The following is a 26,677-nucleotide window of genomic DNA, read 5'->3' as shown; positions in this document are numbered from 1 at the left end:
CAAAAACAGTCTGGTGGTTCCTCCAAAACTTAGACACAGTTATCAGTTGACTCAGCAATTCCAGCCCTAGTTATAGACCCAAGAGAAATGAAAACGTATATCCACACAAAAGCTTATATGCAAATGTTCATAGCAGTATTATTCATAATATCCAAAAAGTGCAAACAACTCAAATGTCCATCAATTGAATAGGTGAATAAAATGTGGTTCATCTATACAATGGAATATCATTCAGCCATAAAAGGGAACAGAGTACTGATACACATTACAACATGAGAGAACCTTGAAAACTCTACGCTAAGTGAAAAAAGAGTCAGACACAAAAGACCACATATTGTATAATTCAATTTATATGAAATGTCCAGAATAGGCAAGTCCATAGAGACAGAAATACTACTGGTTTCCAAAGGATGGTGGGAGAGGGAATGGGAAATACCTGCTTAATAGGTACAGGGTTTCTTTTGGGGATGATGATAATGTTCTGGAATTAGAGAGTAGTGATTGCACAACATTTTGAAGTGACTGAATTTGTAGTTTAAAATGGTTAAAATTTTGGATTTTATATTATGTGAATTTTACATAGAAATTTTTTTAAAAAAACTTTAATGTGCCCATGAATCCTCTGGGGATCTCATTAAAAAGTAGATTTTGATTCAGGAGGCCAAGGTGTGTCCCGAATTCTGCATTTCTGATAAGCTCCCAGGTGATGCCACTGCTGTTCATCTGTGGCCATGTTTTGAGCAGGATTCTTGGCCTTATCTCTGTGCCCCATCAGCTCCTATAAATAAGGAGAGCAGAAGCACAGACTCACCAGGGGCTCCCAGGTCTGAGCCTGCAGGTGAATGTGGGCCTAAGGGCATGAAAGTAGATGGAGAAGGGGCTGTAGCTATAGAGGTCACTGACAGAGACACAGAGGGGACCAAAGAAGTAGCTTTTATTGTGCACAAAGCTGAGGAAGGAAGGCCAGAATGCACGGCTCTGTTCTCAGAAGAAAGCTGTCTGACAGGTACATCACGTCAGCTGCCGGGCTCCTCCGCCTCCCGTGCCCAGGAGGGATCTGAAAGAAAGGGAGTAGCCTTGGAGTGGGCAAGCAGAGGGTGCTGAAGGCTTCCTTACTGCCCCTCCCAGTCCCCAGGGAACTCCTGTTCCAGGAAACACAGGGCTCCAGGAGGGAGCAGGGTGGCAATCCCTCCACTGCCTGATCAGAGGATGCCAGTCTTCCCTGAGAGGGTGTTATGCTGCCACAGAATTGGTTCCTTGGAAGGGAGATGAAAGGAGCCAAGGAGGTTTGAGGCATGAAAAGGGCCAGCAGAGGACACAGCTGCTCTGTGTCAGGGTGATGCTGAGAGTGGCCCTCAGGTGAATGGGGCCAGCTCTTCCAGGAGCCCCGAGCTGTGGCTGTGGCAACCCCCAGGGTGGGGGTAGGGGCAGAGAACACTTAGGGTGAGGTGAGGTGGATGCTTTCCCACTTCTGTCCCAGGTGGAGCTGGAGCCGCTCCTAGCTTGTCAGGGCTACACCTGTGTGGTGGATCAGCCATCCCTATCCTGCTTGCCCAGCCCCAGACGCTATAGTCTCTGCTACCTGAGCTGCTCACCCTCTCCAAAGAGGTCAGGGGTCAGGTTGAAGGGTCCTGGGGGCAGGTTCCAGGCCAGCTCCTCCAGCTGACCCAGCAGGCCTTTCACTTCTGCCTCCAGGTGCTCCACCGTCTTCTCCACCATCTAGAGCAAGGAGAGATGGGAGCCGGGTGGGGGTGGGGGAGGGGCAGGGTGAGTGGAGGACAAGAGTGGTGCCAAGTCCTGCTTAATCAGCCACATCCTAAGGAGCACCTGGAGGACCACTGGGGTGCAGTGGGGACAGAACTGAGTGACAGGCAACCTGGGACCTCCTCATTCAGGTTTTGCCCCTACCTACCTTCCAGTTCCCCCGATGACAAAAATCCTAGGAGCTCTCTCTCTAAGGTCACTCTGGCACTCTGCAGTTTTAGAGGTTTGGCCTGGAGCGAGTCTGAGATCCCCTTTTCCCTTTCAGGACTTTGTCACTGCGAGCTAACATTCCTTTTGTTGCCCTGCCCCCAGGTAGCAACCCTGCCAAATGACAGGTTTGGGATTTGGAAATTTTCTTTATTCGGGGTTCTTAACTTTTTTTGTGAATGAACCCCATTAGCAGTCTGATGAAACCTACAGACCCCTTCTCAGAAAATGCTTTAACTGAAAAAATAAAATATAGGATTTATAAGAACAGCCATTGCATCAAAGTATTATTCAAATATTAAAAGTTAAAATATTTAAAAGTTATTTTATTGAGGTCATAGTGGCTTGTAATTGTGTAACTTTCAGGTGTACATTATGATATTTCAGTTTCTGTATAGACTATCGTGTTCACCACCAGTAGTCTAGTTTTTATCCCAAAATTAAATTTTTGAGGTAAAAAATTTAACTCACTACATAACATGATCTAGCATCAGATCTAACAGCCACCATAATTTTGACATACTTATGAGAATGAATGATATGTTGAGATATTCATAAAAACTATAATTGGAAGAAATTACCTGATTTCTATCAATGACAAAGTCACGGTGCTGTAATTACTACTACGGTTTGTTGTCTGCATTTAGAATGAATGGGAATGCTAAATTTCAGTTAAAGTTTTATGAAATAAACTGGAATTTTCACCCGCACAAGTTTGGGGACCACAGGTTACAAACCGTGGCGATATAACAACACTAAGGGAATGAATTTCCACTTCTCCAGTAATTGTGTGGAGATCTCTGGCTTGGTATGAGCAAGAGCCCCAGAAGAGGCAGCTCTGTTGGTGGCTGGTCAGCTTAACAACCGAGGTAGGGCAGGGAGATGGTTAACATGGTGGCCAGAAAGCAGGATTGGCCTAGATTTCCCCGATTTTCCAAAGGAAGGTTGGCCTCAGCCCTATAAAGCCTGAAGCCTGGCAGGTGGTCCTAAAGCTGCATGTCCTCCCCGGTCACCCTTATTACCTCCTCTATGACGTGTAAACGGCTGTGGACAGCCAGGTGTCTGTCACACCTGGGGCTCCAAGCTAGGTCTCCGTGGGAGGGGATGAGGGGTTCCGCAGCTGTGGGAAAACAAGTCTTGTCACTGTGGGGCCCTCAGTTTCCCTGTAACACTGGAGACTCCTGTAAAGCACTGGGCTCAAGTGAGGTGGGTCCTGAAAACATCACAAAGAGAAGCAAAGGAAGGCTCAGTGTGGGTCAGGGTGTGAGTGTGGGGCTCCCCTAATCACTCCCTTATCTCTATGGCCATGGTCACCTGGAGACCCAGGTGGGCTTCCTCAAGGAGCTGCTGCCTGAACTGGGTAAGGTAAGGAAGGGAGGAAAGGTCTCAGCCAGGGAGAATGGCATGTGCAAAGATAGGGAGGCATGAAATAGCATGGCTCAGTGTATAAACCCTCAGGGAGTTTGGAGTGGCTGCAAAGTACAGGGTGGGTGGGAGATGAGACTGGAGAGGTGGGTCTTAGAAATGAAGCCAAAGGCCCTAATAAACCAATCATGATGCTGGTTTTGGGGGTTATTTTAACAGAAGAATGACATAGTCATATATGAGTTTTTAAAATACAGGGAGTGAATTGGAGGGATTTGTCTTTGAAGAAGGAAAGTTACTGCAGTAATAAAGTAAGAAGTGACGAAAGGAAGCAGTAGCAGGAGGAATAGAGAGTAAGGAAATATTCTAGTAGAAGCATTGACATTGGTGACCAGTTAGTACTATCGACATTTGATGAGTGCTTACTATGTACCACATAGTGGGCTAAACAAATGTGTTAACTCAGTCAACCTCTACAACAGCCTATTATTATCCCCAATTTACATGTAAGGAAATCGATTCACAGAGGGATGAAATGATATGTCCAAAGTCACACAGCTGGTAAGCAGAGAATCTGAAGTTCAACCTGTTCAACTCTTGACTCATCATTTTTCTCCCTACGTTGGTTCTTCCCTGGTTCTTCCTGGCACCACCAACCCTCATACCAGAAGTCTTAGAGCCCTGGTCCCGAACTCAGGTTTCAGAGTTGGTGGCTCTGAGATGCTGGCAGGGCATCAGAGTTGGCTGGAACCTTGAAGAACCTCCAAGAATCTTGGAAGGAGGATGCTGTCTCAGAAACAAAGAGAAGCAAAGAGCTTTACAGAGGATGAAGCAGCCAACGCGGCCTAAAGCAGCAGGGAGGTCTAGAAAGATAAGGACCAAAAAACATAGCAACAGCAAAGTCACTGCTAAATTCTACCCCAGCACTTTTAGTGGAGTTGTGGAAGAAAGCAAAGTTTAGACTGCAGTGGGATGAGAAGGAAAATGTTTTCATGAAGCTTGGCTGTGAAACAAGGGAGCTCACATCACAAGGTCCACACAAGTGTTTATTGTTGTCATTTCTGGTTTTTTAAGCAGTGAAGAAACACAACCATGCTTATAGCCTGAGGAACAGGAAGAAGACTGGAGAACTGAAGGAATGCATTTCCTGAAGGGATGAGAGGCCAAGGAATCCAGAAATGATGGTGGGGGTATAGGAAAAACATGGAAGGAAGAGAGAGAGAATGCAGCAAAAATGGGTAAAAAAGTTCTGCTCCAAGATCTCTAAGGTCCAAAAAGTTGAGTGACTTCCCACCTGATGGCCTCTATTCACTCTGTAAAGTAAGAGGGGCTTCATCTGCTGAAAATTCATGGAGAGTTAGGAAGGAGGAGAGCTAGTTGTTAAATTTTCAGAAATTCTGTGCGTGGGTTGTTAAATACAGCCACTAAAATGGGAGTCTTGGTGAGAGCATTTACACCATAAAAACTGGCAAGTGTCTTTTTCTTTTTTTTTAGAGCCAGTTTATCAGCACACCACTGGGTTGGGGGCTTGAATAAAAAGATGGCTCCAAAAGGGGATGAAGGGAACAGGAGGCAGTATAGGACTGTGCGGGATGACCTGACATCAGTGAGGAACTTTGGAAGTGCTATTCCTCCCCTAGCAGCTTCGCAGGCTGGGTGTAGAGCAGCAAAGACAGATGGCTGGATGGAGCTAAAACCTGAGAGTCTGCAGGATGAGTGTGGTGGAGGGTAAGAGCACAAAAGCATTGATTTGACCAGCAATGGTTTAAGGGGATGAGCTCTGGAGCTTAGCTTGGATAAGGAAGGAAAGGAGGCCAATTGGAGGGCCACTAAGTTGGGAGAAGTGATGAGATGATGGAGGTAACAGAAGGAACAGTGGTAATGGATACTGCAGTTTTAGCTTTTCGAGATGGAGCAACCTCATAGTGACAGTATCAAGATTGTAGCCATGGATGCGGACATCTGAAGCAGAATGGAGGTAAGACTTATTGGGTTCAATCTTTCTAGATGCAAAATTCTTGTAACTGTAAGGCCTTGGTATTGGTTGGTTTGCTCAAAGTGACATATAAAGTTGCCCAGAAGGGTGGCAGGTCTTAAGGTAAGGACAGAGATGGTGATCCATTTTGCTGGTGATGATGTGTCACTCTGAGAGGTTGAGTAACTTGCCCAAGGTCACACAATCAGTAAATGACTGGACCCCAAGCACCCTGGCCTTCTCCTGACTTCACTTGAGCAATCTGGCCTTCTGGAACTCTGCCAGAGTCCCCCTGGCCTGCAATTCTCTAGATCCTAGCTCTTCCACTCAGGGGTGAGAACCAAGAGCAGGGACAAAACTTCCTTCCACTCTAAGCATCTTTTGTGGAGAACAATTTGTTTTTTTACATTCTCCTTTTCATTATTTCCCTCCACTGAACTTAGAAAAGCCTCTTCAAAAGACAATGGGCTTCTTGTTGACTTTGGGGAAGGAAGGGGACATTATAATGGCACTTTGGTTTTTTTTTTAAAAGGGAGTCTTTTAGAGATCTATACTAAAATATTTACAGATGAAACGCTATGATGTCCTGGATTTACTTCAAAATAATCCAGGCCTGGGAGTGGGAGGAGGCATGGGTAGGTACATAGAGCAAATAAGATTGGCCAAGATTGGTAATTGTTAAAATTGGGTAATGGGGGACATGGAATCATTATTCTCTCTATCTTTGTATATATGGTTTGAAATATCTATAACAAAAGCCAGTTGTCTGATAGGATTGTTAGCAAAAAGCGGAAGTCATCATGGGCTGCATGCATTGATATAAAATGTTCAGGACAAGGGAGGGTGGTGATCTGAGAGACCCCACTTGGAGGGCTGTGCTCCATTCTGGGCCATACATTGTGAGAAGGCCTTTGACAGACAGGAGCAGGTGTAGAGGTGCCATGGTGAAGGGACTCCAAATTTTGACTCATTTCTCTCAGCTGAAAGAACAGGGGTGCTCAGCCTGGAGAGGAAAGATGGAGAAGGCAGGAAGAGTTGTTCTCACTCACAGGGAGGGCTGTCTGAGAAGATGGGGGTCTGTCTCAACATGGATCTGTGTTCACACATACCCTTTGCAGGCTCCGCCCAGGGGCCTTTGGCCAAACTTTTCCCCTGAGCCTCACTACCCTCTCTAAACTACGCTTTTCCCCTCAAAGCTCCCCCAGCTTAGGCCAAGAGCAAGCAATGTGACCTTGCCGGCCAAGTGGGGATCTGCCAGCTTTGTAAGTCACGAATGACATGAATCTGCTCCTCTCCATTGGCCCAAAACATCATGTTCTCTACATTCTTCGATGAGGTCTAACTTGGCTCCAAAACCCCTCCAGGGAAAAGTCTGGGCTGAGGTTGCGCTCCACATCACACAGCACTAATCCTTTACATCTGGACAGAACTGTGCCCTGCGCTCCACTGCACAACTGTCCATGAGCTCATCCAGTCCTCCTGACAAGCTCATCTGAGAGAGAAAGCTGGGGGCAGGACCAGGGACCCCACAACCATCCTGCACTGCTGCTCCCTCCCCTACACATATCCTCATGGCATTGACCTCAACTCATGACGGCAGAAAATACACTGGAGACACTGTTCTCAGCCTGGCTTGGCCACTAATTGGTGGAGGCCTGTGGAAACTTCCTTCTCCCTGAGGCTCTGCTGCCTCCTCTGTAATACAGGGTGGGGTAGGCTCGAGACACTGCCACCCACATGTAGTTCACGATTCTGCTATCTTTCAAAGCCTACTGAGAGGCCTCAAAAATTAGCTGCAAGGACAGAACTGGGATGAGTCAAAGACAAGTTTCTTCTTAGGGCAGAAGCTCCAGCAAGGCAAGACCTGGGTGTCACACACACACACACACACACACACACACACTAATGCCTGCTTTATGGGACTTTTGGAAAGCTCAAACAATAGTAGGAGTGGGGAAAGCTGAAGGATTACCATGACCAACCTTGAGCAGCCAAAGCTGTGGTTTCTGTGTTCCTTCCTTCCTTTGCTCCCACCCTCCGTGCCCTGGCCAGTTGGGAAATGGACTTTCTTGGATGCTGGGTTGTTTTCCCTGGCCTGCCTCCCGTTCAGGGCCTGTGTGCACCCTGGATGGCAGCCATGGGTGGAACATTGTGCACTAGGGAGAGCAGGCTACTGGTGGAAGCCAGAGGCCCAGGTAGAGGTGCTAGAGCCCAGAGGCCCAGGTGGAGGTGCTGGGATAACTTCTCTAGTTAAAGAGACATGGCCACTGCGTCCTGGTCCTCAGAGGTGGGAAGTACGGCCCCCTCCCACTCATAGGCATAGAAGACCTTTTGTATTTGGGACTCAAACACTAAGAAGGTGCCTACAACTCAAATGATTTCTGCCATGCTGGATGATGACAAATACTTTCTCGGTGGTGACCCTGAGGCATGCTGCTGTGCCTCCTGAATCATCAAAGATATAATCTATTCCACCAGGAACAATTGTCACTTTGGGGTTAATTATATTTGACCACATTCAATATAAGAGAATAATAAACTTTACCACATTCAATATTTGTATTAAAATTTATGATTTATTCAAAACTATCAGTGGTTTTTTTTTTGTTTTTTGTTTTTTTAACTAGAAGAATACTATTTTTAAACAATTATATGAAGAACTCCAATCTGTGGAAATGCTCTGGCTGAAACAGGAGAGAGACCCTCGAGCCCCCAAAGAGAGAGCTCAGATTCTGAGGCACATTTTTGTTTCGTTTTGTTCCATTCTGTTAGAGACAAGTCCTATCTCCCTCAGTCTCGCGTCATTTTCCAGATGTGGATTTGAGCCCAGCTGACCAGTCTGAGAGCTTACCAATGTCCTTCCAATACATTCAGTATCTGGTTAAGTTAGTATTTTGCTTAGGATACAAACCAGACAGTTGTACAAAGAACTCCCCTCGATTACAGACGTTTTTTATTTCTTTCTCATGTATTGGTTCAGAGGTAGACTGGCTGGTGGTCAGGGCTGGCAGGCAGCTCCTTGAGTCTGTATAGAATCCAGATTCCTTCTATCTTGGAATACTGTTTTTTTAATCCACTGGGTTAAAATGTACTACTAGAACACTCCAAAATTCCACAATACTGAGAAGGTCTAAACAGCCATCCAGGATAAACCTCTCTCCACGTGCTGTGAAAGAACACAAGACTGGGAGTGGGAGACGCAGTCCCAACTCCACTGCTTACTGACTGTGCTCTCTGCCTCTCACTCAGCTTCCTCGTCTGTGAGGGACCTGCTCTGCCCTGTCTACCTTGAGGGACTGCTGTGCTGATCAAAGGGGATCCTACCCTTGAAGATGCCTTGGAATTGCCAAGTGATGTGCAAACACCATGGAAAGCATTTACCAGGTGAGCTGAAGACTGAGCAAGGCAGTGAAAGCCCCCAGGGCGCCGACTCTCCACATGGAGCCAGTGCTCCTTGCTAGATCACTGTGATCAGGTCTCCCCAAGATGGGGAAGTGTCTGCTCTAGGACTAATCCCGTGCAGGGATCCAAGGGACGCTTGGCAGGGGCTCCTGCAACAAGTGCACAAAGGGCTGAGTGCTGACCTGGCTTTCTGGGCTCTGTTACAAGCCAATCCCACTTGCTGGATCCTTGGTTTCTTCACCTTGAGAATAGGCACAACCATACTCTATATTCAAAGTTACTTTTGATTTGTGATCACTAATTACATGCTAGGCTTTTTGTTGCGTGCTGACATGATCTCATTTAATTTGATCCGTGAGCTCAGTACCTCCTTTTTTACAGATTAGAAAACCAAAGATCAAAGAGATTGAGTAACATGCCCAAGATTTCACAGGTAGGAGGTGGTGGGGACAGAATTTAAATATACCTGCTAGACACTGTCTATACTGTGTCCTGGCAATCATGTGAACTTGTATAAGTTAAGGGCTTCCCATCTTGGGGTCTCAGCTGCCTGCTCTGTAAATAAGGATCTGGACAGGTATGGGCAAAGGGGACCTGCACACATGACACCTTTGCAGCTGTCTGGAGGCCCTATAAGAACCCAAATAGTGTGCCTTGGGTCAAATTATCTTTGGGTGGTTCATTCCCCACAACATCCATTTTTGTAAACAGAAATGCTGTGATCCTCATCACAGCCCTTCAGCATCTTCCCCTTTCACCCAAAGCAAAAAAACAGAATTCCAATACAGGACAGACGTCCACGGGGACTTGCAGCAGCAGTGGACAGTGAGAGCTTCCCTGATGGGCCCCAAGGCATGGGTGAGAATGGTTACACTGGTTAAAAGGACAAGGCTCTAGGCCTTCAGATCCCTCTGACAGCAAAATAGGAAAGGGACTTAGCTGAAGCCTTAACTTAAAAAAAAGTCTGTACAAGTAACACAAAACAGTTTGCTTCATGCAATACATAAAGAGCTTTTGCAAATCAATATGAAAAATCCCAATACCAAAATTAAAATGTCTAAGACAATTTGCACAGATTAGTAGAAATGACCAATATGCATTTGAAGGAAAAGTCTAACTTAAGGAATAATCAAAGAAATGCGAATTAAAGCAATAAAGACCATTCTTGCAAAAAAAAAAATCTAACTGGAATTAGATCAAGCTTCTAGATCTATAAGCAATACAGGGGAGAGAAGAACATTTAAATGTCACCTAGGGGATGTAATCAGCTCAAATCTAATTGTGGAAAACTTTACAGGACAAATTACCCAGTTTCTTCAACAAATAAATTTTTTTTAAAAAAGGGGAAAAGAGAACTTACATATTAAAAGAAACTTAGACATATCAAACAAAAGCAATGCACGCACCTTATTTGGATCAAACAAACCAAATATAAAAACATATGACACAATCAGGGATACTTGAACTCTGATTGCACATTTGATAATGCTAAGGAATTATTGTTCATTTTTAGGGTGTGATAATGGTACTGCAGTTATGCTTATTAAAAGATTATTTATCTTTTAGAGATACATAAGGAAATATTTATAGATGAAAATATATGATGCCTGGAATTTCCTCTAAAACAATCTGAGGGAGAGGAGGGAGGGTGGGAATTGTAGATGAATAGACCCTTTTTGAAGAGGGGTGATAGGTACATGGGGCTTCATTATACTATTCTGCTCTTCTATCCAAAAGATTTCATAATCAAAATTTAAGAAAAACAACGGTATATTATCTGAAGTCTGAAAGGTTATACACAAAAATCTGTGACCTCAATGTGAAATTACATTAGTATGTTTATACTTCCTCTTTTTTTCTTAATGTGTAGCAATGAGCAAGCATAATCAGAAAGAAAATGTTTAAAAACAGTTTTAAATTAAAGTGTATATACCATCTGTGGCCACGGGGCCACGAAGAGCCACTTGTGGGTAGCAGCCAGCTCCTCCCTCTAGGGGAGCACAGATGAAGCTTTGTCCCCTCAGCTCCTGGAGCTGGGGACTCTAGGAGGAGGGTAAGGGAGAGGGAGCAAAAGGGAAGCTCATGCTCTATGGGCCTGGATCTGTGCTGGGCATCATCCCAGCTACTCTTCACAGGCTGTGAGGAAGTGGTTGTTGGTCCTCCCTAACACGTGGAGAAACTGAGAGTCAGAGAGATCAGTGGAGCTGTCTGAGGGGACAAGAGAAGGAGGCTATGTGTTGAGACGTGTTCCATGCTGGGCCCTTTCCTTCTCATCCAATCCTTGAAGTCAGCCCTGTGGGGTGAGTATTATTCTCCCCAACTTACAGAGGACGAAACAGCCTCAGAGAAGTGAAGTGACATCCAAGGTCGCTCAGCACTGGCCTCAATCCTTTCCCTGAGAGCTTACTCCCACAGTTCACTGTGCCCCAAAAGGGACTGGGCACAGGTGAGGGGGGCTCCATCTTAACATAGACACTTCAGCTGGGTGACTCCAGGTTGATGGGGGGCAGCCTGGCTGGGGGCAAGGAGCTGACTGAGAGGGCAGAAGGCCTGGATGCTTGGGGAGACCTCAGCCTTCCTCTCGCCTGCACAGTTGGGATGAGCACCAGTGGTCTCTGGCTGGGGCCTGCACGAGATGCTGGGTAAATGGGAATGTGGCTTGTAAACTCTAAAGTGCTGTGCAGAGTCTTGGGGGTGGGGGTGGAATGAGCACTTGTGTGTACCGTAAGTACATCTGCAGCCATCCTGTCTGAGCCTCACCTGTGAAGGGGCAGCACTAAGACTGCTGTCAGCAGAAGGGAGGGAAGAGAGTGCAAGGCAAGGATCCCAGCCAGGGGAGCACCCAGAGGACCTCTCTCTCCTGTACCCTGTTCCCACGCACCCACCCAAGGCAACTCAGGGGCTCAGGGAAGCTCTCCGGAAGCCTGGAGACTTGCCTCCTCCCCCAGACAGCAGAACCCCCCTAGGCCTCCTGGCAGGTGACCCAGTGGCCTTTCTCCTGGGCCCGCCTGCCTGGTTCCTGACTGGCTGGCTGTGCTAGGCCAGGCCTGGGTAGCTTCCCTGGCAATGCCCAGTAAAACCAGGCCTGGACGCCTCTGCAGGCCTTCTGGATGAAGCTGGCCTGGGGGGCTGCCCCACCCTGTAGACTTGACCTCCCACCCTGTGATCCTTGTCCCTTCCTCTCTCTCCTTGGGCATCGGGTTTCTCCACTCTCTCTCTTTAAGTCTCTCTCAAATCTTTCTCTTTTCCTCAATATCCTCCTTCTCTCTCCTCACCTTCCCTTCTTTTTCTTGCCAGGTTAGTTCCTCTATTTCTTTCCTGGTTGTACCTTTTGCTTCTCAAACTCCTTTTTCTATCTTTCCTCCTTCATAGTTCATACCCATCTGTTTACTTCCAAAGTCTCTTTCTCTCAGCCTCTCCCTTTCTCTCTTTATTCTTCTCTTTCTCCTTTCTCTCTAACTCTCTCTGCCCATCTGCCTTTTTCTCTTTCTTTTTCTGTTTTCTCTTTCTCTCTCTCTCTCTCTCCCCCTCTCTGCATCCCTTTCTCCAGCTTTCTCTCCATCTGGCTCTGTTTCCATCTTCTCCCCTCTCCACCCTCCCTCCCTTCATCTCTCTTGCTCATCCTACCTCGCTCGGCGCAGCTCTCCCCTACCCTCGCCCTCGCCCTCGCCCTCGCCCTCACCCGGCACCCGGGTCCCACTCACCGACAAAGGCGCCCGCGGCGCGGAGCAGGGCGAGCCCGGCCAGCGCGCAGAGCAGGGACCGCATGGTGCCGGCCCAGCCGAGCGCAGCGCAGCGTCTGCCCCCAGCTGCTCTCCCCAGGATCGCGCCGGGCCCGCCCAGGAGGAAATGCTCTCAGTCCTAGCCAAAATTCCTGGGCGGCTCCCGGCTTTCTGGCTTGAGCGAACCCGCCCCCTCCAGAGGCCCCCTCCGCAACGTGCGGGCAGCGCCGAGCCTAAACACCCCGCAGGCGGAGGGGCCAACGTGTTAGCCTGGGCGCCTGCACAGGAGGGAGCCGCCCTCTGAGTTCCCCGCGCCTCCCGGGATGGGGGCGCAGAAGGGGAGAGAGAGGGGTGAGGGAGTGGGTTCTAGGCGATGGGTCCCGGGGCCCAGGTACTGGTTGTGAGCCCGTTTCATAGATGGGCAGACTGAAGCTTAGAGAGAAGCGCCTTCCTCTGTGTCACCGACAGCTGTGGCACAGGATCTGAACACTGACTGCTTGGAGCATGGAAGCTTTTCTCTCTGTCCGCCTGTGACAGCGCCTGGCCCTGAGCAGTAGACTCAAAAGTGGTGTCTGCCTTCTATAGAAACTTATTATTTTGCTAAAGGAGTAATAGTAATGTTAAAAGATACTTTACAAAAAAAAGGTAAAATCATGACTTTCATTCAGATATAAAACGAGCATGTGCTGAAGATTTTAACTCACCATTAATGAGGGAATCAGTAAGAGGTGACAACCAGTCCTACAAACAGACAGAGCTGGAATATTGACACGAATGTGCAAAAGGAGGTAAAACTGGCTTCTTCCACACAGGGAGGGAGGAGAATTAATTGAACCTATAACAGGAATTATCTGCATATCTATAGACAAGAATTATGTTGCATTGCTATTACAGTTTGCCGACTTCTAAAATGGCTCAAAGGCAATGAAAGGCCCAGGCCCTAACTAAATCAGAATCAGAATCAGAGTGTTCAGCAAATACTTAATCTCTGTACTAGATAGTTGTTAGGTAACCTCTGCAGGTGGGAGGAAAGGAAATAATTCTCATGTTCACATATGTCTGCCCTCCAGGAGCTCACAGTCTATTAGCCACCATAATATTAATAAACAGTAGCTAAGCTGTGATGGACTTACTTCTACATACACCACTTCTCTGATCTTCACTGCAACTCCATGAGGGGCACATCATTACATCCATTTTGCAGATCAAGAAATTGAGGCTCAGGGATGTTAAGAACGTTGCCAATAGTCACACAGCTGGTATAATGTGGAGTCAGGATTTGAATCCAGTTTTGCTGTCTCTGCAGACCAGCCCTTAGATAATAATATATACTAGGTCCCTGAGAGCCAGGTTGTATTTTCCATTCTAAGCAAGATCAGAAGAAGAGCTGGGTGGGTTTTTCAGTGAACTTCAAATCGTCCCCACCTCCTTCCAGTTTAGAATACAATAGTCGAATCCTCACCCATGGGACACCCCACCCAACAAGTGTAAAAAAAGTTAAGTTTTAGTGAAAAGAAAAAGCAAGAGCTGCAGCCCCGACGTCTGTGCTGCAGAGCCTGAGTGCCTCACCTGGCTGTAAGCAGAGCGTCTTCACCAGCAAACCCACGAGCATGTCTTTATCCATCAAGGGTCCCCATTAGGTTAACTGGAGTCCTGGCAGATTAAGGCTGCCCCTCTGCCTTCTCTGTTCCTCACTGTGACTATGCAATTGTCCAGTACAGTCACCACACTATCCAGTAATCCTAAATTCTCACTTCCTCCTCCAGGTAATAGCCTTGGGCACAGAAATTCCGGTTCTGAGTCAGCAGATCTTGGGCAGAAAGTTGGATCTAAATTTTTAAAAAGCTCTCATTGAGATTAGGATGCCCAGATGAGCTAGCTCAGAAAAAGTGTTTATTTCAGGAATGCCAAGCATCCCTATGTTCATCACAGCATTTTTCACAATAGCCAAGATGTGGTAGCAACCCAAGTGCCCATCAATGGACGAATGGATAAATAAGATGTGGTATATATACACAATGGAGTAGTACTCAGCCATAAATAAGACAAAATTGTGCCATTTGCAACAACATGGGTGGACCTTGAGGGTATTATGCTAAGCAAAATAAGCCAGACAGAGAAAGACAAATACCAAATGATTTCACTCATATGTGGAAGATAAACAAACGCATAGATAAGGAGAACAGATTAGTGGTTACCAGAGGGGAAGGAGGAGGGGGGAGGGCGAAAGGGATAAAGGGGTACACATGTGTGATGATGGATAAAAACTAGACTATTGGTGGTGAATATAATGCAGTCTATACAGAAACTGAAATATAGTTATGTACTCTTGAAATTTACACAATGTTATAAGCCAATGCGACCTCTATAAAATAATAATAAAAAAAGAATTTCTCACACTGGGTAGTAGGACAGTCCTTGGTAGTTTACCCAGGTGGGAAGTTGTCAAAGAATAGCCAGACCCACAGGGATTCTTGAAGCTCAGAATGAGCAGGCCACCTAATATTTTGAATTTGCAATAAACACAACACATATGCAATACTTTCATATTGTGGTAGAGTCACAAAGTAATACAGCAAACAGAGTAAAACATGAAACTCCTCCCTATCACTAACTCCTCCTGCCCAGTGATTCCAGTCTAGTCCCCTCAGCTTGGTGGACTCTTCCAGTTCCTTGTCTATGCATGCCCTATCTATCTAATACGTATTCAGACACAATTGTATATACCTGGGATTGAATAATAGATATTTTTGGGATTTGCTTTCACATTAATGCTTATCACAGTCATAACATCAAATCTCCAAGATCATTCTATGCTAATACACTTAAATCCATCTGGTTCTTTTTAAGAGTTCCAAAATATCTCATGAATGTGTGCACCATTATTTGTCCAGACAATCCCCTATTGATGGACATATAGTTTGTTTCCTGTCTTCTCCAATATAAAGCATGCTTTAATGAACATCCTTTTGCATATATCTTTATATACATATTACATACTCATGTATTTCTGAAAGACTAGATTCCTGGAAGAGGAATCATTGAGTCAGAGAGCCTTTTATGTTTTGCTGGGTAGACAAAAACCTCACTAAATCCCTAGGAGGGGCCTGGCACTCAGAGCACTGCTCCAAGACACACCCATCACATTGTAGTCCATGTTGTCCTGCAGGGGTGCTATTTACATAAAATGCTTCTGGAGTGGGAGACCTGAAGTTGTAGATCTAGCAGCCATGTACATTCCCCAACACTGGGTGTTTATCTTTTAAAATTTTGACAATTTGATGAGGAAAAATGTTACTTTCTTGTTTTTATTTACACGCTATTTATTATGAGTGAAGTTGAGCTTTACTCAAATATTTTTTCCTCTTTTCTTTACATATTCTGATTAGTAATCCAATGCTTGTTGTATATGTTGGCAATGTTTTCTTTCATTTTTCCATTGTCTTTAATTTTCTTTGTGGTGTCTTTCATCGTACAAAAGTTTTGGATGTTTGGGTAGCAAAATCTCTCAATGTCTTCTTTTATGGCTTCTAGATTTTACACACTGCTTATGATTTCTCACATCAAGGCCATAAAAATATTTTCCAATATTTTCTTCAAATAGTTTTAAGTTTTTTTAATGGTATAATCTCTAATCCATCTAGAATTTTTTATGGGATTGAGAGGAAAAGTTCAAACAAAATTTTTCCCCCAGTGGACGTCTAAATATTCTAATGCTCCTTGTTGCATAGTCCATTCTTTATCCAGTAATTTGAACATAAAATAAATTATTGGTTAGCTATTCATTCCCAAGTGGAGTTCCAGAAAAGTCTTTAGCCATCATGTCTGTCATAAGGTCAAAGAACAAAAATAAAATAACCTTATTTGAATAAATACTGATGAAATTAAGCAGCCGTACCTGCTTAAAAACAACAAACTCTAAGAGTTAGAAATAAAGGAAATAAAGGGAGGTTTCCTTAACAATATAATTACCTTTATCTTAAACAAATAGTTCACATGTACATACAGGAGAAAAGAGAGAGGCATTCTTCATTAAGCCAGGAATGAAGTAAAGATGATACCATCACAATTGTTCATTATCCATGATCTGATCAATGCAATAAAGCACAAATGAAGAGTTATGGGGAAGGAGACAAATTATGGTTATCAGTAGAAGATTAAATTGCTTTCTTAGGAAATCTTAGAACTAGAAGAACTACTTGAATTACTCCATAAATTGGCTGGATTTAGGATAAGTGTTTGGAAATCAATTTATTTCCTCATACCAATAGAAGCCAGCCCAAACAGGTAAAGGAAAACTTCCAGATGTTAATAAGGACCCAGTTTGCTAATGTCCTCCTTTCAACATTCTCTAAAAATGACCCATGAAATTAAAAATAAGAGAAACTGGTGTCATTGTCAGGAACTAGGAAATATGCCAACCATATGCCAGGCCTCTAAGCAAGTTGGCAGCCAGCTGGGACTAATGACAATAAACACTGTTATGTATTATTACTGCTACACTTCTTTGAAACTGGTATTGTGCTAAGGCCATATACGTGTTGTTCATTTAATCCTTGCGTCAATAAACCTATCTGGTAGGTATCCTTATCTCATTTGTCAAATAAGATGTATTTGATCAAGGTCAGAGGGTGGCGAATCTCAGCTTGAAAACCAGGTAGATGTTCTTCTGAAATCCGTACTCTTGCATTATCAGACCTCTTGACTCTCAGGCCCCAGAGGTGTAACTAGATGGTGAGGGAATCTGGAGGGAGGTGAAGGTGAGAAGAGGGCAAAGGGGGTATTTGGGGGCTCAGAGTGGCAAGTCCTCAGAGCGGCTAGGGGGAGACCACCCATAACCACCTCATAAATGAAGCACCGAAATGTGCAGAGCTTCTCTTTCATCTAATGCTCTGGCAGGTAACATCAAGATCCACAGTGAACACAGTGTGAGGCTCGGTGAAGTTAGGAGGTGATCCAAGGTCACACAGATGCCATTCAGAAATGTGGAGATTTGCCTCCAGAGTGCCTGTGCCTCCACAGGCAATGCTACAGGATGCACACCGGCCTCCCACCCTAGCTGTGCTGAGGGGACAAATGGTGGGGAGTCTTGCTTTCCTAGCCCAGGCCTAAGGCAAGGGGCCAAGGGAAACAAGAAATAGGGGCTGGCCGTCTCTTTAGGGGTAGAGATCAGGGAAGAGTGACAGCCTAACTGGAAGGGCCTCAGTAGCCAGAGGGGTCAGAGCCACACAAAGCCTCCTTTTCTTCTTGTCTTGGCACAGGCAAGACCATGCTGGGTGGGCCGGGTCACCTCCTCTCCACAGAGATGGAGGGGGACCACTAGCCCCGGGCCACGTAAGTTATGGTAAGAGAAAGTGAAGCAGTGGGGTGTGGGTATGGAGGTCTCTGTTGGGAGATGGAAAGCTGAGTGGGGCAGGGGTCTTGACAAGTTGAAATTTAAGAAGTGCTTTCTTTTAAAAAAATAAAATATACTCCCTGTCTTGCATGCAGTCCCGAATTCTCCCCGGTAGGGAGGGAGATATAGGAAGATGGGAAAACCTGCTGGGTACAGGGAGAAGTGAAGTGTGTGGGGAGGGTAGAGGTTTGATATGAACAATTATAATATCAATAATTGTAGTCCTAATAGCCAATATTCGTTGCTTCTGACTTGGTGTCAAGCACGCTCTGTCGCTCAGTTAATCGCCGCTGCCGCTCTACCAGGTGGGTTTGCTGGTTCACCCAGAGCTTTGCAATAGCAGTTTCCCAACCAGTGTCTTTTGAAGTGATGAATCCACATTTAAATGTGGAGGAAGCCGGCCAAATGGTGTCTAGCAAGGTATCCCACCTGCTCAGCTTTGGGATATTTTTGCACAGATTCACATAGCTCATGTCAATTTAGTTCATTGTAAAAGCCATTGACATTTCCTGAGAACAAGTTCATCCGTGATTCCAGGATCCTCTGTGGGCTTGGTGGGTAGGGAGTCAGTTGGCATGTCCCTCAGCTCTTTGAGAACTTTGTCTGCAGTGTTCTCTAGGAAGATCTCATTTTGCTCCTTGAGGTTGGAGTTGGGGTAAAATGTAAGCTGTCTGAGGACCCTGCTTGGCTGACTATTCAAAGCATTTGAGAGTTGAATTCCTCAGCGGGGGGAGCAGGAAATTGAGTTCAAACCTGGCTCTACCTTACTGGTTGTGTAGCCTTAGGCGGGTCACCTCTCTGAGCTTCAGTTCCCTCACTAGCAAAGAGGGAGTAAGAAGAACACCTACTTCACAGCAGAAGATGTGAATTCCCTTGCCTTTCTCTGACCTGCCTCCTTGAGCTTTCCTGAGCCTGTCACTATTGTTTCCTTTCTTATTCATTTGCAGGTTGCGAGTTTCCTGAGGGTAGAAAGGGTGTCAGCAATGCCTGACTGGCCTGCAGAGGCCCTTAGAGGGAGTTCAAGATTTCCAGGGAGTCAGGAAAGTCAGCTGCTGACCCAGGAAGAGCCAGAAGCTCCCTCTGCTTCCTGAAGCGGGTGCAGAGTCAAGGTCCTGTGCAGGAGGTCTTTGAACGTGAGTAGGGTTTTTCTAAGCAGTGTGTACTGCGTGCTGTGGAGATTGGTGGGGTGTGGGCGGGTGATAGGAGAGTGAAGGGCAATAGCTCTGGGGGAATGTTTGGCCAGGTTATTGAGGGCCTTGAAGGCCACTCTCAGGAGAGTCAGTCTTTAAGCCGTAGGCAGAGGTGCTTGCAGGGTTTTTGGCTGAAGCACGACACAATCATGCCCCACCCCCTTCTTCTTTTTTAAAAATCTTTTTTCTTTGAAGTAATTTTAGACTTACAAAAATAATACAGCAAGTTCTTGAATACTCTTTACCAGCTTCCCCAAGTATAACATCTTACATAACTACAGGAGAATTATCGAAGTCAGGAAATTAGCATTAATATACTACTGTTAAAGAATCTACAGACTTTATTCAGATATGGCCAGTTCTCCCACTAATGTTCTTTTTCTGGTCCAGGATGTAATCCAGGATCCCACACTGCGTTCAATTGTCATGTCTCTTTAAGGACTCTTTAATGTAGAACAACTCCTCAGTCTTTTTTTTTTCTCTCATAACTTTGACAGTTTTTAAGAGTCCAGGCCAATTATTTTTGTCTTTCGTGACCTTGACAGTTTTGAAGAGTACTGGCCAATTATTTTTGTAGAGTGTCCCTCAACTTGTATTTGTCTGATGTTTTCTCATGATGAGGTTGAAGTTATCCATTTTTGGTGAGCATCCCACAAAAGTGATGTTGTGTCGTTCCCAGTGCATCATATCAGAAGGCACATGTGATATTGCTGTGTCTCATTACTGGTGATGTTCACTTTGAAAGATGATGTGGTAAAGATGATGTCTGCTAGGGTTCTCCGCTATAAAATTACTGCTTTCCTTTTTGTAATTAATAAGTATTGTTTGGGGAGATACTTTGAGACTATACAAATCTTTTTATCATTACTTTCAACTACCTAATTCTAGCATTCACTGATGATTCTTGTCTGCAATATGTATTACCTTTGATTTTCCAAAGGTGATTTCTATTTGCATAATTCCTTCTCCATTTATTAATTGAAATTCAGTTGTAAGGATGAGCTGTACCTTCCCTATTTATTTATTCAGTTATTTATTCCAGTATTAACTCATTGATATTTATTTTATTCTACAGATTATAATCCATTACTAACATTTTTTGTTTTGTTGCTCAAATTGTCCCACATATAGTCATTAGGAGCATCTTCAAGTTGGCTCCTGCGTCCTTTTGAAATACTCCCATTCTATTTTGAGCACTTCCTTACTTTCTGACACCACAAGATGTTTCAGGCTCATCTTGTATTTTCATTGCCCCCTCCCTAGACTCAGTCATTTCTCCAAGGAACCCTGGTTCCTTTTCTTGGAGAATGACATCTAGAAATGAAGATCTGGGTGCTGAGTGTGTTCATTGCACTGAGGCGTCATTGCTTCTAAGCCCTGTCAGCAGACAGAGCTGGGGAATATGGGTTAGCAGTTCTTTTTATGGGCATTCTAGGATTGTGCAAATAAGAAAATATATTATATTTAATGGGAGCTACATTTCTCACTGTTGAAGAAAGGAATTGCAAATGAGGAAAGGGGAGAGGGTAAAATGAGCCCTGTTGTCTTAGATTGGAATCAGCGGTATCAGCATGAATTCATCGTTTTTTATATATATATACAAACTGATAGATATAGAAATAAATATGACCTAGCAATTCCACTCCCAGGTATATACTTAAGAGAAATGCATGGCATAAGAAGATATGGACAGGAATGTTCACAGCTGTACTATCATAATAGTCCTAAAATGGAAACTACCCAAATTCGTATTGACAGCAGACTAGATAATGAATGGATCTACCACTAGATGCAACAATATGGATGAATCTTGGAAAAATACAATTAATGAAAGAAATTTTCGCAAAAAAAATCTGTGTGATTCAATTTATATGAAGTACAAACACAGGCAAAATTAATCCATGTTGTGAGAACTCAGTATTGAGTGACTTTTGTGTGTGCTGCGGGTGGGTGGTGACTGAGAAAAATGAGGGGGCTTCTCAGATGCTGGTAATGTTCTGCAATTTGATCTGGGCGCTGGTTACACAGGTGTGCTCAATTCTTAAGATGTATACATGTTATACTTCAATAAAAAGTTTAAAAAAAATCTCTATCTCCTAGCTCTAAACTTCATGTTATCTTCATTTCCCCTCAGCGGCTGCAGCAACCCATTAACTGAATACAACAGGACCCACCACTAAACCTTAGGCATTAGAATTTAATTCTTTCCCTTAATCCTAATTGAAAGATCATGTAAACTGGTATTAACCTTCAATAATCTAATCTGGCCCCCTCACCCTCCTGGTTCCTTCCAGACTATGCGTGTTTGGTATTAGCCTTCCAGGGCTAGGACCCTTGATCCAGCCCCACCTGGTGGTGTAGGGTGGGAAAAGATTATTTAGGCCCACTCGACTAGAAGGGTGAGTAGGAGGGATAAGATTAGGGTTGTTGAAGGTTAACACCATCTCTGATCTTCCAGTTACTGCCTTCCAGGTTTTCTCATCTAAGATTAAGGGCAAGAATTAACTCTAAGGCTTCCATTTTTGTGAAGAATTATAATGAATAGGGCTTCTGTCCTGTGTGCTATTAAAAGGTACATTAAAAAAAAGATAAAATCATGACTGTCAAACAGATATAAAATAAACATGTGTTAAGTGATTTATAAATAGTGATTATAAAATAAACATGATTTAATTCTCTATTTCACAGAGAAACCAGAGGATGGATGCTTGTGACTGTGAACTGTCCACCCATTAGCATTTTAGCAGACTAGCAGAGTTCACAAATTTCTGCAGCTATATGTGTCCTGTATAGTAAAACTTCTTTGACAAAAATGAACATGTTCATTAACAGACCCAGAGATATAGGCTCTCTGTAGACGTAAAAAAAGGAGCAAAAGTATATAAAGTTAAATTATGCTCGGTATGCATGTTTCAGTATTCCACTTTGCTTAGAAATTATCCAGGGGCTGGTGCTGTGGCTGAGTGTTTAAGTTTGCACGGTCCACTTTGGCAGCCCAGGGTTTTGCCAGTCAGATCCTAGGTGCAGACATGGCATAGCTCAACAGGCCATGCTGAGGTGGCGTCCCACATAATACAACCACAAGGACCTACCACTAGAATAACAACTATGTACTGGGGGGCTTTGGGGAGAAGAAGAAGAAGAAGAAGAAAAACCCCAGAAGACTGGCAACAGTTGTTAGCTCAGGTGCTAATCTCAAAAAAAAAAAATTAAGTACCCAGTGAATATCCATCAATTAAATTAATCAGTCCAAGCTCTTAAGTTACTTAAAGATCCTGGAAAATATCTTCAAGCTGATAAACGACAAAATGTATTAACTTTTGAAATAAAATTCATCAGCATAACAGTTCAACTTTGTTAAAACAAATTTGCATTTATAAATTTAAACAATATGTAAAAGTACTGCTAGCCTATTTGATCAGTAAACATGCATAAGTTTAGGAAAAAGCATACCAAAGTAGAATTAAAATGTATACTCCTATCATACAAATAATTAATGTGCAAGTTTCAAGAGTTATTTTATTCACATATAAGCAAATAAATGTGGATATATATACACACACATACACCTCCTGTTCTATCACAAATATTAGCATTTGTACTCCTCATTTGTTTCTACTTGTATTTTAGAGATCTTTCCATATCAGTACATAAAAGAACTTCCTCATGCAGTTTCTTTTAAAGCTGCATAAAATTTTATTATATGCTATGGCAAATAATGCTGCAATGAAAAATCTTGTCCATACATTACTTCCATGCATCAGAATATATCTTTATTCCTAGGTCAAAGGTTATGTGCATTTACATTTTGATTGATAATGACAAGTTGCCTTATAGAGGTGGTTTAATATACACTCATCAGCAGTGTATAAAAATGCCTTTTTCCTCACACAAGCTCCAAGTGTGTTAGAAAAGTTGAATATTTTTCTCAACATGATAGGTGGAAAATTGTTCTCTGAGTACTGTTTTAATTTGCATTTCTTTTAATATGAGTGAGGTTTAATATCTTTTAAAATATCAAAAACTATTTATATTTCCTTTTCTGCGACCTAGATGTTCATATCATTTACTCTTTTTTCTATTGTGTTATTAGGCTTTTTCTTATTGAATTGTGGAAGTTCTTTATATATTAGAGAACTTCACTTTTGTCTGCGATATGAGTTGCATATATTTATTCCAGTTTCATGATTGTCTTTTCAGTCTTCTTACAATTGTTTTAACATAAATTTTTTTATTAACATAAATTTTAAATTTTTTGTAGTAAAATTTACCAGCATTTCTGTTAATACTTTTTTAATGACATTTGTGTTTTATGTTGTAGACAAACCTTTCCTACTACAAGGTTTAAAAGTATATATACCCATTTTTTTCTAATACTTCATGTTTTCAGGGTTTTTAACATTTGAATCTTTTTTTCTCCACAAATAGGATTTTTTATTTATCACCATTAAAAGTCTGAATTTTAAACAGATTCTTGGGCTGGTGGCTTGCATTCATCTTTAGCACCTGTCTCATCCCCACTAGCTTTTCCACAACCTTCTCCATGAAACTCCATGACTTTTCCCAGTTCAAACTTGGGCTTCTTCAGCATTTTTACTTTTCCAACTAAGACATCATGGAGTGGATAAATAGATTGGCAAGCCTTTTCTGTGTCTTTCCAATGCTGTCTGGAATCAGTTTACTGACTACTTCTTTCAAGTCATCTGTCTGTACCTCTTGGGTCATGACTTCCATCATCTTCTTCCAGATTTGGCACGCCTGTTGGTGCTGAGCATAAGAGGTCTACTGAATCTGATTGTTGTGTTTTTTAGTAAAACCAACACAGAGAAGACGAGGCAAATAACCATTGGTAGTCTTGATATCAACAAGAGAGCTTCAATCATGGTCTGCCGTTTTTTGACCATAGAGCACATTCTGTCATAAGTAAGATCCACACCATGGAAATTAGATAGACAGTTTTTGCCCTGAACATCCTCAGTTATTAGCTTGAATTTTCTAAGTGCAACTTGATCATTCTGCAGATCAACAGGGCTCACTTCAAACACACAACCCTTGAGGCCGTCAGGTGTGATTTTGGTCCCTTGAGTTCTCATGACTAGTTTTCCTAATATTTCTTATATATATATTTTAAAATATATTTTTATATTTGTTTATTATTTATTTATATATATTTTATTTTATATATATATATTTTATGTATATTTTTAAAGGACTATTAGCCCTGAGCTAACATCTGCCACCAATCCTCCTCTTTTTGCTGAGGAAGACTGGCCCTGAGCTAACATCTGTGGCCATCTTCCTCTACTTTATATGTGGGCCGCCTGCCACAGCATGGCTTGCCAAGCAGTGCTAGGTGTGCACCTGGGATCCAAACTGGCAAACCCTGGGCCACTGAAGTGGCACATGTGAATGGTTGCACCCTCAGGCTGGGCCCCCACTATTTCTCATATGAACATAGCTGGTGCTTTCACATCATACAAATCTTTCTTAAAAATTGGATCAACCACTTTCTTCTTGGCTCCCTTTTTGGTACCTTTCTTAAAGTGCTTGTTCTTGCTGATTGCCATGGTGCTACTCAGAGAGCCTAAAGGGCTACATTTGAATCTTGAGGTAAATGTGACTCATACCAATTCTATATTTTTCCAGATGACTATCTAGTTTCCCCAGAAACATTAATTACACAACTTTTTTTTCCTATACTGATTTTAAAATTTGCTTAGGAACCATACAAAATTCCTCCATATATTTAGGTCTTTTTCTGGACTATCTATTCTGTTTATTTGTTATGTTGGTTATTCATGACCAGTTCTATCCTCTTTTCATTACTGAAGCTTTATAATATGCTGTAATATCTGATTGGTATAGTTCCTCTTCTTCTGTTTTTGATTTTTTTCCTGGTTCTTCTTGACTTTATTTATCTATATGAACTTTAGAATCAGCTCATTTGATTATAAAAGTATTTCATTTGTAGCTTATTTAATTTATAAAATAACTTAGAGAAAATTGCTATCTCCATGATCTTGATTCTTCTTGTCCAAGAGCATGGTATGTCTTTCCACTTGTTCAAGTCTTCTTTGGTGTCCCCCAATAGCATTTCCAAGTTTTCTTCATGGAGATTGTATCAGTTAGCTTTTCCTGTATAATAAACCGTCCCCAAACTTAATGCTTTTTTTTTTTTGAGGTTTCTACAGTGATTTATTGTTCATTATTTCTACAACTTTTTCATGAAGATAATTCACATATTGAAAACATCCTCAAACATTTAAAAGACATTATCACTTTAAATAACTGACATTTTACTAGCAAAGTTATGAGAATCTACAACACTAAAATTCTTCTTACTTTTTTAAAAGAAAGAACACTGATGAACTAGTGGACACAATTTCCCTTCTTTGCGGAGCTTATCAGTGTCAGTTGCAACTCCAATAAAAGTTACATTGACAAATATTCTTGGCACAGTTCTTTCACCAGTCATTTTGTAAAGAACATCTTGAAACTGGCTTCCATATTCAAGTATGTCCAATTCTACCACTTTATAATTAACATTTGTGTAATGGAAAAGTTTTTTTGCCATTGTACAGTAAGAATGAGATATTTTTGAGAAAATTACCACACAATTATCAGAAGTCGTTACTTGGATCCGATTCACAGGAGCAATTGCTGACTTCCCCAAAGATGGTGATGTGCCGTTCTCCATCCCTGATGCCGCAGTGCCCACTGCCTGCCAAACCAGCCCCCTGAGCAGATGGAGATGACTCCCCATCAGCGCCTTGCAGCACCAGGAGGGCATGGTGGGAGCGCAGGGCTGCAGCGAGCAGAGGGGCGGGTGACCGTGGCCTGGGACAGCTTGCCTCCTCTGGCCGGCCCTGCCCCTAAAGGTTTTAAACCACAAGCTATTATTTAGTGCATGATTCTGCAAGTTATCAGTTTGTGCTGGGCTCAGCTGGGTGGTTTTTCTGTTGGTCTCCTCTGATCTCAGGTGGACTCACTTATGAACCTGATCGGCTGATGGGATAGCTAGGACTAGTAGCCTTTTGATGGCCTTGTTTGGGAGGAATAGAATGACTACATGGTATCTCATCCTTCAGAAGGCTAGTCCAGGCTTTGTACATGATGTCTAATACTCTGAGATTTTCAGTTAGCTCTTCAAAATTATACGCAAAATTGCAGGTGCATTTGTGTGAGTATGTGTGCACACTCAGGGATTTAGGATTATCAAATCCTAAAAGAGGTCCATAATCCCAAAGAGATTAAGAACCAAAGGGCTGTGATCCTCCTGTGATAGAATTGAGGTAAAGGTCCTGGTTCTCTCTTCCCAATAGCATGAAGCGTCCTCCCACCTTGGGTTCTTAAGTAACCAATACTATGTCACTGTGAGCGACCCTGGGGTGCTCTCTATTCTGCCCATCCTCAGCCTGCAGAAGTAGACTTTCTCCCAGTCCTCTGGGCTGAGGTTCCTCCTTTCAGGCTCTACTACTGACCTATCACCTCAAATTTGGTTCTCCTGACTGCTCCACCTTTCCATGATCTAAGTCTCATATACTGTTGGTAGGAATGTAAGTTTGTACAGCCTTTGTGGAGGGCCATTTGCCAATGTCTACAATAATTTTCAATGTGATGCCCTTTGACTTTGCAATTTCCCTTCCAAGAATCTACT

At 43.2% G+C, this 26,677-nt stretch overlaps 1 protein-coding gene, 1 long non-coding RNA gene and 1 pseudogene across 4 annotated transcripts in view; 1 reads left to right on the top strand and 2 right to left on the bottom strand.

Moving 5' to 3' along the window:
* Positions 1-332: 332 nt before the first annotated feature.
* Positions 333-12,706, bottom strand: LOC139042506 (placenta-specific protein 9-like). Of its 2 annotated transcripts, none has more exons than XM_070501073.1 (4): positions 12,418-12,706; positions 2,994-3,091; positions 1,596-1,719; positions 333-1,057 (listed from the first exon to the last, which is right to left on the bottom strand). In XM_070501073.1, the coding sequence occupies exons 1-4, from the start codon at positions 12,479-12,481 to the stop codon at positions 1,017-1,019; spliced, it is 327 nt and encodes a 108-aa protein (XP_070357174.1). In that variant the 5' UTR covers positions 12,482-12,706; the 3' UTR covers positions 333-1,016. The 2 variants fall into 2 exon arrangements, with proteins under 2 accessions (XP_070357174.1, XP_070357173.1); XM_070501072.1 differs by having other exon boundaries at positions 1,583-1,719; positions 12,418-12,680.
* Positions 3,191-26,677, top strand: part of LOC139042507 (uncharacterized) — a 43,005-nt gene continuing 19,518 nt past the window's right edge. For both annotated transcript variants that reach the window (XR_011499286.1, XR_011499287.1), the window contains exons 1-2: positions 3,191-8,695; positions 18,778-18,963. This is a non-coding gene — a long non-coding RNA (uncharacterized lncRNA). The remainder of the gene's footprint in view (positions 8,696-18,777; positions 18,964-26,677) is intronic.
* Positions 21,709-24,587, bottom strand: LOC139042520 (small ribosomal subunit protein eS1-like; annotated as a pseudogene).

The sequence above is a fragment of the Equus asinus genome, chromosome 29 (assembly GCF_041296235.1).
Source record: "Equus asinus isolate D_3611 breed Donkey chromosome 29, EquAss-T2T_v2, whole genome shotgun sequence".
NCBI lineage: Eukaryota > Metazoa > Chordata > Mammalia > Perissodactyla > Equidae > Equus > Equus asinus.
The sequence above is the reverse complement of the archived record's forward strand: the minus strand, read 5'-3'. Positions and strand labels throughout refer to the sequence as shown.